Here is a 15,516-nt window from a genome sequence, read left to right on the forward strand (position 1 = left end):
TGGGGAGTCATTTGGAGGGGCAGTGCCCCACCAACCAATCATCATGCCCCACTGCTTTTTGTAGATGCTTCTATAATGGCAGGTGGCAAAAACAAACAAAGAGAAACTTGCTGCTAATGCTTGCTGTGTGCACCATGATACACTATATGGACAAAAGTATTGGGACACCTACAGGAGGTTTTATGATATCCCATTCTAAATCCATAGACATTAATATGGAGTTGGTCCCCCTTTGAAGCAATAACAGCTTCCACTCTTCTGGGAAGCTTTCTACAACATTTTGGAGTGTGTCTATGAAAATTGTTGCCAATTCACCCAGAAGAGCATTTGTGAGGTCAGACAGTGATGTTAGACAAGAGGGCCTGGCTCGCAATCTCTGCTCTAGTTCATTCCAAAGGTGTTTGAAGGGCTCTGTGAGGGCCAGTCAAGTTCTTCCACACTAAACTCACCAAAACATGCGTTTATGGACTTTGCTTTTTGCACTGGGACAGTCATGCTGGAACAGAAAAGACTTCTTCCCCAAGCTGTTCCCACAAAGTTGGAAGCATACAATCATCCAAAATGTCTTGGTCTGTTGAAACATTAAGATTTCCCTTCTCTGCAACTAAGGGGCTTAGAATGAAAAACAACCCCATAGCATTATCCCTCCTCCACCAAACTTTACAGTTGGCACAGTGCAGTCAGGCAGGTAATGTTCTCCTGGCATTTGCCAAACCCAGACTCTTCCAACAGACTGCCAGTGGCAACATGGTTTACACCACTCCATCCAATGCCTGCCATTGTGCTTGCATGCAGCTGCTTGACCATGGAAACCTATGCCATGAAGTTCCGGGCACAGTTTTTGTGCTGACGTTACTGCCAGAGGAGGTTTGAAACTCTGCAGTTATTGAGTCAGCAGAGCGTTGGCGACTTTTATGTACTGTGCGCCTCAGCGCTCGCGGACTCGCTCTGTTACTTTATGTGGTCTGACACATGGCTGAGTTGCTGTGGTTCCTGAACGCTCCCACTTTTCAATAATACCACTTACAGTTGATTGTGGAATATCTAAGGGGGAAGAAAGTTCACAAACTGACTTGTTATTTGACTTGCTATTACAGTGCTACACTCGATTTAGTGAGCTCTTTAGAATGGCCCATTCTTTCACAAATGTTTGTAAAGGCAGATTGCATGGCTAGGTGCTTGATTTTATACACCTGTGGCAATGGTACTGAATAAAACACCTGAATTCAATGATTAAGAGGTGTGTTCTAATACTTTTGTCCATACAGTGTATATAAGGCTACATCCATTAACATAGTAAGCTTTTAAAGGATCACTCTGTGTGTGTTTTAGGGATGTGCTGTATTTGTAGGAAGGTAAATTAGCAGATTTCCTAAATGGCTAGCCCTTTGGTGATTTGCTGCAAATGTGGCTTTCCCCCACCCCCCATATTTTCCTTAATTTTTAGTTTTTTTTTGTTTTGTTTTGTTTTTTTGCTGCCATTGTTTTCAGGTGCCCTGCTCATGATTTATTTCTTGCACCTAAAGTCCACCTAACCTAAAATGGCTTGAACAATTCTGAGCAACTGATGGTAGTCTATCTGTAGTGAAAAGCAGCTACAGAATAAAAGTTCTAGTGTTTTAAAACTGTGTTAGTATGAATACTTGAATATCTATTCACATATATTTCATATAATCAGCATGTTGTATTTCAGAGAGAACCATAAGTATGGTACACTCTTAAATGTGTTTTTGTTTCATAATGAATGGTAATTTTTGCCATTTAGTATAGTCATGTACAAAAAGCTCTTGTTAGACATAAACATCAGAGCCCATAAAGCTGTCATGTCTAGGTCTACTGACCATCATCACAATGAAACATTTCCACAACATATTGATCTGTTATAATGGGTTTCTACATTCACTTGGGAAAATTTATAACTAAACAAACTGATAGTTAAACTGTACCACATGTTTGAGTAAGAAAAATTACTGCGTTTTAACTGGCCGCATGGAGTTGACCACACACGGCTCTCTCATATCTCTCTCACAGGACGCTTGTCCTTTCAAGCCTGTCCACTCTGCAGCCAATGGAAGAACAGTTTAGGCTACAAGTGACTTTCAAAGCTTAAATATAAACAGAGCTGGGCAGAATAGAATAAGAATCCCCAAAAGTCTTAATCTTAATGGAAAAATGAGTAAAAGTAGCTACCAAAGTCAGCTTGAGTTCTTCAAGTACTGGGTACCTACAGAGCTACAGTCTTTTTGAGCTACTTTTGGTCTAAAACAAAATGCTAAAGCTCAAAATTGTGAAGTGTGAACAGCTGAAAAGTAGTGCTGTCACCAACAAAACAGGATGAAAAACACTAAACATGAGCAACTAAATAGAATTGAATTTTCAAAATGTCCTCACAAAATAACTTGAGGATTAAACAAAGTCATTCACGGTAGTTTGATGTAAAATGATGCACAGCACATAAACTTACTGACCTGGAATTTCTTTACAGTGGTGGTGATAGGAACCAGGTGTCATGATGTCTGCATGCAAATATAGCAACATACATACAGATATATATTTGTGTTACAGACTGTAGTCCATCTGTATTTCTACATACTTTGTTAACCCCCTTTCACCCTGTTCTTCAATGGTCAGGATCCCCCACAGGACCACCACAGAGCACGTGTGATTTGGGTGGTTGATCATTCTCAGCACTGCAGTGACACTAATGTGGTGGTGGTGTATTAGTGTAGTATAAAACATAGTAAAGCAATGTGTCAGGCACTAGGCAGCGTATTAGTATCATTTCATTTTATGACATTTTATGAGGGAGATTTTAGAGGCATTTAACACCTGGTAAGTCAGAACATAAAGGACTTTAAATGATCCTTATAAGTTAATTATGCACACATTTAGAAGGAAAAACAACAGAATGCCCCAAGTAAAGGTCCATTTTGAAATACTAAAGTGTAGGTATCAACATTTGAAAACATTCAGGAAAGTACAAATCCGTCAAAACTGTATTGAAGCGCAAAACACACTGACACACCACAACACCCGCTTCTGTATACAGAGCAGTTGTAGTGACTAAAGTCCTCTGCTTTCATACATTACAGTGAGAATTACATCACCGCTTCTGCTCTGCCCGTTTAATGACGCAGGGAGTCACCGCATTAAAGGCAAAAGGTTCCTGGACGCCCCGCCCACTCTGCCTGCGTCACCCGGCCGACCACGCCCCTCGGCTCCGGCGACACAGCGAACTTTTTTTGCGCGAGCTGCGCTCGAGCCGCTGCCGTGCGGGATAAGTTGATTCGACCGTTGATTTGATCATTTATCAGTTCTGTTTTTACTCGCGTTTGTTTTGGAGGAGAAATGGAGGAAATGGGCAGTAGGACAAAACGAAACGCTCTCGGTTGAGCCAGCCGCGCTGTGTGTGAGATATTCAGACGTTCAGCCGTGGACAGGTGAGTCGTTAATAAGATCATATTTACGTTAGCCCTCTGGCTGTTTCGCCGTCGTGTTTTGTTTGTGGAGGAGGTGCTTGCTTTGTTCTCTTGGCGTGTCCTGTGAAATTTCTCTCTTTTTGGCCCTCTCTGACGGCTCATGAGCAGGTTACTGGGAGAAATACTCGGTTAAACACGTTACAGTCTGTGTACATGTGGAGTCTGAGTGTAAAGTGACCTCCTGTTCGGTTCCAGTGAGGGCTAGCTGTATGGCTAACGGTCGTGTTTTCATCCTATTGCTTGTTTTCCTGAAGAAAGAAACCATCGTCTCCTAATTTGTCATGTCTGCAAGATTTCAAGCCTCTGTTTTCTGCTTTGGCCTGTTCTGGTTGCTATAAGACTGTAGGAGTGAGCTTCAATATAGCAAACAAACCACACGGGCAAGACGTGTCAGTGTCAGAGGTGTATGTCATTTCATCTCATCTCACAGGTCCAGAAGCATCTTTATGGAGGTACCCAACTTATTCTGCTGTGTGTGCTGTAGTGGAAGAACTCCCGTCGCTTAGCAACTAAACATTAATCCAACGTTCATCTACTGCCATAAAATCCCACACACAGCTGTAGCAGATGAAGATCTTACAACAGCCATCAAACAGCATGGATCATCTCTCAGATTGTAGGGGGCTCTTCAGCAAAGTCACATAGCAAATCTTAGAGCATACACTGAAAACTGAGAATTTGCAGTTGAGAGTTTTGAATGAACAAATTCATTAAGACACAGGTCATTTCACTGCATGGTTACAGTCATGTTTAGCTAAAAAGGACTCAACATCATAAATTCATATTCTCTGTCCTGTCAGGTAAAGGTGAACTCTGCTGAGTCAAGGGTTCGGATGATCCTAGTCAGCAAAAGCATGTAGCTGTTTGAAGGAAGACTGCAGTGAGCTGAATTTTGCTATTGGCTGCTATGTCTGCTACATACAGGCCTAATGCAGGCTTGAAGTGTATTCTTTCCCCTTATGTTGTTATGTAGGCAGTGGAGGGAGGAAAATGCACATAGGTCTACATGATGTCTGAACTTCCTGTCTAATTAGCGACAGTCAACCTTAGCAATTGCTAATTCTCTATTAGTTATTGATTCTTACCACTGATTCTGTTACTCTGTCAAGTGGTTAAGCAGTTAGTAAGAGTGTTAAGTTGATCACCACTATTGATCCCAGTGATTATGTATCAAGTGTCAAATACAGTGACTGCTCTTTGTATGCTGGCCTTCTTCCATGCAGAGGGATAGCTGTCTAAATAATCATTGGGAAATTAATTTTATTTCCAGAGGCTGAATATCTAGATTGATTTTTCAAAATTAGAAAGACGAGCACTGTTGTAAGTAGGGGTGTGCAGTGCTATTCGAATCATATCAGTATTAACAGATATTTGCTTAAAAACAAAAACTATGAGCTTTGGACAGATGCTTACATTGATGTATATTTCAAAGCAATATTTGCACTAAAATGTCTGCATTTTAGTAATATTACTGTATTTGCAACCCTTTTCTGATACATTTGAGCACACCAGCTGTCCTTTACACCATGGCAAAATTCCATAATGAATGGGCCAATAGAAATGGTCCAAAATTACATAGAAAAAAAACCCTCTATACTGACTTACTTTAAAAGTAAATATCCTTTTTTGGCTAGTTACCATTTTGACAATGATAAAATGTTATATTTCTCTCTAATACTCTTCCGTAATCATTATTTCTTTATTTTATAAATGTATATGAATTGATATCTGCAGATATGTACATGAAAAATACAGTGTATTGGCACTGGCCCACGATTCCCATATTGGTGCATCTGTAGTTGTAGGTGTGGATTCGTTAGTCAAATTTATAATACATGCATTCACCAAATACATGCTTTACAATACATACACTTAGGACTGTCATGGTTACTCAGTTAAACTGATTTTACAAAATTATTGTTTGAAATTTTGTCTTTTGTATAAAACAGAACTGATTACAAGGTGATTTGCCAGATGGTAATACATATTTTAGAAACTGAGCCAGATTGACAAACACATTTATGTGCAATTTTTGCTATTTCTTCTTTATAAAGTCTTTTGAAAGGATTCCCTGTTTATCTTCTTGCTGTATTTTTTTTCCAGAATCTTTGAAAGGCTATACATGGTTTGTAAAAAAAAAAGTTCATTTTTGCTCTTCAGCTTTTGTTTAAAACCCTGATTACTTAATTAATAATCCAAATTAGATTATTTGGTCACTAGTATTATCGAAAGCGTCAGCTCTGCATATATATGTTCCAGCATACCTGCTGCCACAGCTCAGAGTGGGTTAACGTCTAGTCTTACAGCTAGCCAAGGTTGAAGCTTTATTCTGAACAGAGGACCAATCTCTTTTCCTCCCTCCCCTCGCAGACGGGCAGCTGTTGCAGTGAGTCAGTATCATGGAGGCAGGCAGTGAGACTGCTGCAGCACCACACAGCACAGCTCCAGCACCTCTGGGAGACGCATCCAGTCATGATCTGCTCCAAGGGTGAGTCTCAGCCTGCTTCCCTCAAAGCCTGCCGCTCCTCTCCTCATCGCTTTCACATTCGCTGTTGGAGGATTATGATTAGTCATGCTGTTGAATGTGTATGGGTGTGTATGTGCGTGTGTTTGTGTGAGGGACTTTTGAAAGGTCTGGCTTGAATCTCTGTATGTGCTATAAGACTTCGAACGGCATCTTTTTGGAGGACAATGTATGTAGAACACCATGGTTATGTTTACACAAGCATTTTCTGAGTTCAGATGATTGGTTGCTTCTCCTGTTCGCTATGGCCTATTTCAACAGCGCTGCAGCAGATCCCTGTACGGTTTGCCCACAGACAAGATAGATGAGACTTCCGTAGCAATACAACAGGTCATTTGTATGCGGCTAGAAGGCTATAAAGTGAAACTAATAGCAGCAGGGCTCAGGCATCTTTTACATGACACTTCCAGTAAGAATATTCTGTAGCAATGTACTTTTAATACTTTTATTAGTAATTTTACTTTCTGTATTGTGTTACAAAGTAATATTCCAATTAGAAGTGTCATGTAACAGATGCTTCAGATGCTGTTATGCAGTACCTTCTAGCTGCGTACAAATGACCTGTTGTTGTCAGTGGCATGAAATTTGTAAACTGTTTTTGCAGAATTATTCACAGTCTAGAATAATTTCTTTTCCGATAACATTAGGTATTCCCTCAGTGATACAGCATCAGATGGATGTAAGTTGCTGCTCTCATTTCCATTATAAAAGAATCAGGTCTCACTAATCTATGTGCTTGTCCTGATCTCTGGGGGCCAAAGGCTTTCCCCAGTTCACTTTGTCTCCACTGCAGCAGATGGGCAGTTAAACTCCAGTCTTTCATTTCACCTTTTCTGGGCACAATAAAAGGCTCCCCAGTCCCTAAAGCTACACAGGCTCACCTTACCTGCCCTGCACAACTACTCATATTTCAAGCTACATTTCAGGCCAGATCTTTATTTCAGATTTCATTTGTGGCTGACTGGCTCAATTGATGACTTTGTTAGCCACTAAAATGCACAATAGCTTGCTTGTTGTGCGCATTTTGTTGCTGTTGATCAGATTAGGTATGTCTGACGTGCTTTGCATTCACTTTCCTGTGTACTGAGTCATTTGGAGATTTAAAATCTAATGTGGAATAACGCTGCAGTCTTTCCCATATCATGGAAAAACAAACGTCCATCACTTTTTTTTTAAATATAGAAGGTTGATGTAGTATGTGAAACATTGTTAAAGTTTACAGCACGTACCTTTCACTTAGTCCAAAAAAAAATTGTGAATTCATTGTTTTTGTGATGTCACAAAAACCAAAACATTTACTTATATCCACATATTCACACACAGTTTAGTCCTGCCCATTCACGCTGAGGTTATAAGGAGTGTTTCAGGCTTTTTGACTGAGCCGCAACACAGAGCAGCCATTCAGGACTGAGGTCATTTACGAATATCGGTCTTAAAGGCACAATAAGAAATCCAGCCTGTTTAGTTCAGAGGGATTAAGGGAATTGGCAAATGCTCATGCCGAAATGAGTTATGATAAATTGTGTTTTTGGCACATAAACCCACACAAACATTATAGGTGGACCTCAGGGACAAAACAATAAAATAAAATAGAGTCATTTAAGTGGATCATGTCACTGTCATAAAAACCTTGTAACTCCAGTTTTTTCAGTTTTTTTTTTTCCAGCTGCTCCCATATGTTACCATTTCTCATTCAATGGACTAATGGAAGTGCTCCAAAATTACCTGGAGTAAAGCTTTGGTGCTTTTACTTGCACTGAAGAAGAGATTGTCTCTTACTACAGTGTTTTGTAGTATAAACAGTTTAGAATGTACTGTAAAATCTGTTTGGATATTGTAGAGCTGGTATGTGAAGCATGTGAACCTGGTGTTCTTCAGATATATGAGTATGTTTACATACTCATATATCTACTAGTATAGTATGTGCGATTGATTCTATTCCCTATCTAACCTCATGCTGTTGTGATATATCCAAAGTAAAGGTGATGATGGTGATTCTGTAATTGTGGGCACATTTCATGTTCGTGTGATATACACTATATCCAAAGTTATGAAGACACCCTTCTAATTAGTGAATCCAAATAGTTTGGTGAACCCATTGCTGACACAGGTGTTCAACTGTGCACACACATTTTGTATAATCTCCAAAGAAAAGCATTACCAATAGAATGAACACTGGAACAACAGCACATGAGCCTGAGGTCACCATGCCAAATGCCAAGCGATGACTATGGGGTGTATAAAGCCCCTGTTTAGCAGTGAAACTGCGATCTCTCAAGTGATATATATCACCATCCAATACCTTAGGGATGAGTTGGTTCTGTGAACCACAACTAATCATCCAACATCAGTACCTGACCTTACTAATGCTGTTGTGGCTGAATGCACGCTCCCAAGCCCTAGTGTCAGCTGGTGTTCTCAAATGGCCTTTTATTAAACAGTTACAAATTCTAGCAGTGATATTTTTGCAGTTCATTTTGTTAGAAGGAAGCATGGCAAGCAAGTTCTATTTGAGATTTTTTAAATTTCATTCATCTTCTTCATATATATCTTTATATTCTTCCTATATATATATATATATATATATATATATATATATATATATATATATATATATATATAAATGCATCAAAGATGTAGCACACCTTACATGGGCCATTATACAGTATTATCCAAGGACCCTTTTCTTAATGTCCTAACCCTTTTATATGTTAGTATGTGCCTGCCCAGCCCCCACGTGCTGGAGGAGGAGAGGAGGCCACAGACAGCGGAGAGAGCAGGCTGGGAGGACGCTATCGCTCTTATGGTCAGAATGCACTGCGCATGCTCCAGAACACTGTAGCTCTCCACCCGCATACGTATAGACTGCTGCTAAAGACTGCGTGCGTGTGTGCGTGTGTATGCAGGCGAGGAGTGCAGATGTGGTCCCCGAGCTGCCTGCTGAATCGTCTCTCCGCTCGTGCACCAGCACCGCCAGCATGAAGGTCAAGAACGTGAAAAAGTAAGTGCCCCTCCCCTCCAAGCTGCGCCTTTAAAGATATGATCGTGCCTCTCTTTTTTTTTCCCTCTCTCTCTCTCTCACTTACACACTCTTTCTCTCTCTTACACACACACACACACACACACACACACACACACACACACACACACACATATATATATATATACATATATATATATATATATATATATATAATGTATATGTCTCTCCCTTTGTTTCTCCTTTTCCATCTCTCCATCTCCCTCTGCTTTTCCCTCCCCCTTTTTCTTTCTCTTTCTCTGCATCTCTCTCTCTCTCTCTCTCTCTCTCTCTCTCTCTCTCTCTCTCTCTCTCTCTCTCTCAGCCCCAGCTGCATAATGATGAGTTCTGCTCTCTTGCAGGCTGTCTCTCACTAAAGGCCATTTTCCTCGCCTGGCAGAGTGTGCCCACTTCCACTATGAGAACGTGGACTTTGGCTCAGTTCAAGTGAGTGCTGGAATACGAATGTAGCCCAGATTAAAGTTCCAATTGTGACAAACACTTTAATTTTGCTGTTGGCGCAGGTCTGGGGAGGTTGCAGGAAAACAACTGTCTCGTTTCTCATCCTGTTAATTGAATTAAGCACCACATTTGAAACTACAAGCAAGCTCTGTCTGTTTTTTCTGGTTTGTTGGTGTGCCATGTCATCCATCAGGCTAGAGAATAAATCTTTTCCACTTTTGCTGGGTTGTTGGTTTGCCACAGCATCCATCAGGCTAAGTGTGAAGTCTTTTAGATACTCATTTTACATACATCTTCAGTTAATTTAGAGCTACAGTGTACTCAAATGTGCTGACAGGCCATGTGTTATTTGTGTTTGTTTATTGCTCAGTGCTGTACACTGCTTTCATATTGACTTTTTTGCAGTACCTTTGGGCCTCCAGTAGAGGACAGTAGTTATCTACATTATGCAATTGATTCTAAGCTCCTCACTTTGTCCGCATGTTCTAGAGTGCATTGATGTGGGGCATTGTTATTCTGGTAGTCATTCTGTACATCACAGTGCGGTAACATAGCCATGAGAGGGCGGATTTGCACTCACCTTTCTCCTAGTCATGTAATTTTTAATCTTTTCTATGGACATTGGGTTGAAGAATAGCTCCATGTATCCTCTCGGATTCAAGGTCACATACTGTGTGCGTGAGTGCGTGCGTGTATGCGCGTGTGTGTGTGTTTCCAACAGTACTGCAGTACATTGTAAGCTCCTCCCGTGACTGATTCACAGTCCTAAGTGTGTCACACTGCACATTGCGGTGTGGAGCTGCAGCCTTCGCTGGAGCACACACACCTTCACTGGAGCAAATGCAGTACTGCAGGATGTAGAAAGATGTACACAAATCACAACTACTTCAGTTTATTCGAATGGCCAACAGACATAGGGGAGGGCGGGAAACAACCTAAAACATTTTGTTTTCGTGAAATAATTTTAAAAGTATTTGAGCAAGATATTTTTAAACACCCACAACCTGCACATCTCTACTACAAATGAAAATGTAAAATTTGTCTCTAGCACCTACTGTTTTTAAACAGTTCAGTCAAAAGTGGCGCGAGTGCAAGTGTTACACCTTTCTTTGTTTTAACCATATAAATTTTCCAACTAAAATCATTGTAATACGTTATATCATAATAATGTGAAAATGGACCTTGTCAGATGTGGCAAATCTATTTTTTTAATCATAAAGTAGAACAGCAAATATTAGCACAATAAAATGTAAATGTATTTTACTTATATGGCGTCTGTTGTATGATTTTGTGCATAGAAACTTCCAAAAGATTAACCGTTTCGAATGTATGTGAGAAGGATATTGACTTCACACATCGTCTTTGAAACATATAGAATATGAAAACAGTTTTCAGGATAAATCTTGAAAAATGCCTGTCCGACTGTTGACAGAATTCACGGGTGACGTTACTGTGGGAATATGAGAAGATGACCAAAAACATGTTCTGCTTGAACCTATTTAACTGCGTAAAGTTTGTGTTTGTTTGTGGCCCCCTCTCCCTTGCTGATGACAAGCCTACTACATTAAAGAACTAGTCTAATATTTTTTGCGTGAAATTTGTAAAGGAAATACAAAAATCTGAACACGTATTGAGTCCAGATGCTTCCAGATAGGAGTACTGCAAGATACAATTAAGCTCGTAACATCCTACGTAACGTCCTTTGCTGTGTTGGCTGAGTTTTGGGTCATTGTCTTGCTGCATGATGAAGTTCCGCCCGATTAGGGTGGATGAATTTCTCTGTGAGCTGGCAGACAGGATCTTTCTGTAGACCTCTGATAATTGCTGCTACTATCGTGAGTTACATCATCAATAGGGATTAGTAAGCCCATTACTGAAGCAGCCATGCAAGCCCAGGCCATGATGCTCCTTTTATCATGCATGATTGATGAGTTGTTATGTTTTGGATCATAAGCAGATCCTTTCTTTCTCCACATTTTGGGCTCTGTATCTCTTTGGTAGAGGGTAATCTTGGTCTCATCAGTCCATAAAGCTCTGTTCCAGAACTCTTGTGGCGCATCTCTGTATTTATTTGCAAATTTCAATCTGGCCTTCTGATACTTAACACTGATGAGTGGTTTGCATCTTGAGGTATGGCCTCTTTTTGCTTTCTGAGTCCTCTTTGAACCATGATACCTTTATTGTGCGCTGTGGAGGTTGTTGATGTCACTAAATGTTGTTTTTTGATTTTTCTTTACAGCTTTCACAGTGTTTGTCATCAACTGCTGTTGTTTTCCTTAGCCAAACTTTTTGATGTCTGGTTGTTAGTACACCAGTGGTTTCTTTGTTTTTCAGGACATTCCAAATTGTTGTATTGGATATATCCAGTGTTTGTGTGATGGTTCTGATTGGTTTTCCCTCTTTTCTCAGCTTCAGAATGGCTTGCTTTTCTACATGTTTTGTCTTCACAATGGCTTGTCTTTATTGATAACAAATACAGTCTTTATAGGCAAACCCAGGGCTCAAACCAAGAATAGACATTCAGAGCTATTGATTGTTTAAACAATCAATCTAACAAGGCACATATGGGCAACAGGAAACATCTGTCAGTCACACACATACACACACACACACACACACACACACACACACACACACACACACACACACACATTTTCTAAGCCACTCATCCTCCTGGGTCACAGGGGGTACAGAAGCCTATCCCAGGGCTCACTGGGCGGAAGGCAGGAAACACCCTGGACAGGTTGCTAGTCCATCACAGGGGCCTGTCAGTCACATGTTCCAATATTTTTGCTCACTTTAAAAATTAGTGTTCAAACAAAATGTTGTTTGACACATCTAGATGTAAATATTAGGAAATAAAAGCTGTAATTGTGATCTGTAATCGCATATTCATCTTTGGATGCCTTGATGTCTTCAGTGTATAGCAAAAAGGAGACTGTATCAATAAATAGGGTTAGAAGTTGTGGTCACAAAACACATTCAGTCACTGTGGTGTTTGTGCATTAATGTGGTATGTAAGGAAAATGGACTGGTGTGATTTTGGACCAATGTTTTGAACACAAATTGAAGCAACCTCTTTTGGATAAATGGTGTTTCATCCCCCAGTACAATTCCAGAGACTTGTAGAATCTATACCAAGGCAAACTGAAGCTGTTCTGGTGTATTGTGCCAGTTCAACACCTTACCAAGACACTTTATGTTGTTTTTTCCTTTCTTACCTGGCTGTATATACCCCTAATACAATATTGCCGTGTTCTCCAACACTGTATTTTTTGTGCTATCGTAACACTTGCAGAATGCATCTAAGTTAATCTTACTGTTGTCTGTTCTGTTTTGAAACTTTCTGGATAGTTGTGCATTTCTTTATGCCATTAATGTCCAGTACAGTTGTGCGTGAACGTCAGACTCTCAGGCGCAGAAATACAGGTAGCTGAAGCTAGTATTACCGGAGTAATGGTTATCAAGCTAATTTGTAAAATAATAAACATTCAAGAATTGAATTGAGTTGAATAAGTTCAGCTGTGAAAAACCTTGGACTGTGCTTTTTAGCATGTCTTATAACTTCATAGTCAGGTTATGAAATGTGCTTAACTAAAAACCCTTATGAACTTTCTCTCAACTGTACCATATTTTGGATTTACCCCTTCATTTCATTTGCGGGTGTGAGTTATGTACGTTAGACCTGTGATTACTTACAGCTGTTTGTAGGACATATCAGTGGGTGTGGCTCTTTAAAATGTCTTCCCCTGCTTTGTTGGCCCTATATTGCTTTCAGCAGCGCAACAATGGAATATTAATGCCTCTGTGTATCAGATATCGGCAATATCCTGCCATCATGTAAAGAAGAAAGCCGTCCTATTTTGTCCATGTCATGCATTTACAGATTTAATCTCTCTCTATGCATGAGCACAATGGCTTTCCTCAGTTATCTGCCTGATAAATATGAAGCCGTGAAGCCATCAACCATGTCTTAACACTCCACAGAGAGAGACTGTCTCGATAGTTGACAGTGTTGTTTTTCCGTGTTCTGTTCTCCAAGCTGTTCTTAATGCAGGTACTTTTTCTTTGTGTCATGCTTTGTTTTCATTTACTAGGCTGTAGGTCTCAGAGGAAATTAATCTGTAGAGGGAATAGTGTTCATCCTTTAGATTTATATCATAGCATGTCATTAGTTTATTAATTTAGCTTCTTGTGCTGTTTCTACAGAGGTTCCCGAAAGGGGGTTCTATGGGAAAATATTTGTTTGGCTTCAGTATCAAGCCATTGATTCTAACATCCTACAGCACAATGCTCCTCCTTGCCATCTATTCTGCCAGCATACTAGACCTGCTTTTCCCCTGGCAGTTTAGGACTGGCTACAAATAAGAGTTGGAAGAATATTTGCAATAAATGCTTAGCATGTAGTGTTAATGTTAAAAGGCAAAAATCAAGGTTGTAAATGCACAAATAGCCAGTGGTTTTGCAGTGAGACAGTGAAGCACAGAGTTAAGCACCATCGAGCACTGTCTTTGCTGTATTCCCTGAGGCAGTGTAGATGTCCCACATACCTCGGGTCAGGTTTACGGAGTTCCAACAGCACCTCTTGCTCCTCTCTGAATGAGGAAGTGGGCAAAATGCAGTAGAACTATGTCATATATTTGCTTTTAATCATTATCATGATCTTGGCTTTTGTAATACTGTTATTGCAGAAGGCTGCAGTATGCAATTGAACCCTCTAACTAATCACAGTCTTTTTTACTGTATGTTGTGAGAATCTTGATCAATCACAGTTCCAGTTCTCAGTTCCAGTATTTATGTAATCCGAGAGAAGTAAGTTAAAATTGACTAAATAATGCAGGCTAATCCTTAAACATGTCACATAATTGGTCCACCAATGTGTTTTAACCTCTGGAAGTGCAGGCTTATTATTATTAACTGTATGACATAGTATTTGGTAACTCCTAGGGCTGCATGACATAGAGAAAATACCAAATGTTAAATAAATGTCTGTGTATTGTAATTGTGGTATATACAGTAAAGTGAAACAAGTATTCAGACACTTAGGTTATTGATATTTAATATACCTCCAGTGCATATATCTGTTTCAAATTTACACACATAATCTTTTGACTTTTGACAAAAAAGTATGTATTCATAAGCATAAACAAAGATATATTAAAAAAATCGATAAGGAACAAAGTATTCAGACCCTACAAATGAATAACAACAGTACTTTGTTGACAGTCACAGCTGTGAGGTGTCTAAAAAGAAGTTATCTTTTTGTGTCATTGTTGTTCAGTTTTGGCCCATTTTTTTTGGCAAACCATCTTCAATTCAATTCAGAGTTACAAGGGTGCCTCTGATGTGTTCACAATTTCAGAATCCTCCATACATTTTAAATGAGATTTAAGTCAGGAGATGTTTGAGGTTGTCGTCTTACTGAATCCTCTCCCCAGATTCATTTTATTGGCCAATGAGAGTAAATTCCCTTCCAGTGTCTTGGTACATAATTCCATTTTTTTTTCTTTCGAAGACGTGTAACGCCCCAGTACTGTTTGCCGAGAAGTAGCCCCATATCATGATGCTCCCACCTCCATACTTCACTGTGAGTATGGTGTTTATGGAATCATACACACAACCTGTCTTTCTTCAAACATGGCAGGCTGAATTATTGCCAAAGAGTTCTATTTTAGTTTTGTCTGATCAGAGTACATGGTTTGTCTAAATGCTTGTGTGCAGATTTTAGACATGCATCTCTGTGCTTTTTTTTTAGCAGAGAAGTCTTGTGTGGGGGGGAAGGGATGGAGATGATTGCAGTGAAGTTCATTGCTTATTGTTCTCTGTGTGATTGTTGTTTCTGCTGCTTTTCGAGCGACTGCAGGCTTCTCTTTTACTTTCATTATCATTAGTCTGAAAGCGTGTTGTGAAATCGTGCATGGCACACCTGTAGATGAGTAGTTGTTCCTTGAAATTTCCTTTTGCATATTATTGAACCTATTGTATTGACAGCTTAATCGCTTTTTTCCATTCAAGTGTTGTTTAGTATAATT

At 39.8% G+C, this 15,516-nt stretch overlaps 1 protein-coding gene across 1 annotated transcript in view; it reads left to right on the forward strand.

The window, feature by feature from the left end:
• The first annotated feature begins 3,154 nt into the window (after positions 1 to 3,154).
• The window catches only part of arhgap32a (Rho GTPase activating protein 32a), a 31,119-nt gene continuing 18,757 nt past the window's right edge, over positions 3,155 to 15,516 (forward strand). Inside the window, exons 1-5 of the mRNA XM_036560517.1 lie at positions 3,155 to 3,440; positions 5,850 to 5,967; positions 8,719 to 8,809; positions 8,910 to 9,004; positions 9,385 to 9,469. Of these exons, the coding sequence (XP_036416410.1) occupies positions 5,879 to 5,967; positions 8,719 to 8,809; positions 8,910 to 9,004; positions 9,385 to 9,469 (360 nt within the window). The 5' untranslated portion in view covers positions 3,155 to 3,440; positions 5,850 to 5,878. The remainder of the gene's footprint in view (positions 3,441 to 5,849; positions 5,968 to 8,718; positions 8,810 to 8,909; positions 9,005 to 9,384; positions 9,470 to 15,516) is intronic.

Source organism: Colossoma macropomum, unplaced genomic scaffold (genome assembly GCF_904425465.1).
Source record: "Colossoma macropomum unplaced genomic scaffold, Colossoma_macropomum, whole genome shotgun sequence".
NCBI classification, from domain to species: Eukaryota; Metazoa; Chordata; class Actinopteri; order Characiformes; family Serrasalmidae; genus Colossoma; species Colossoma macropomum.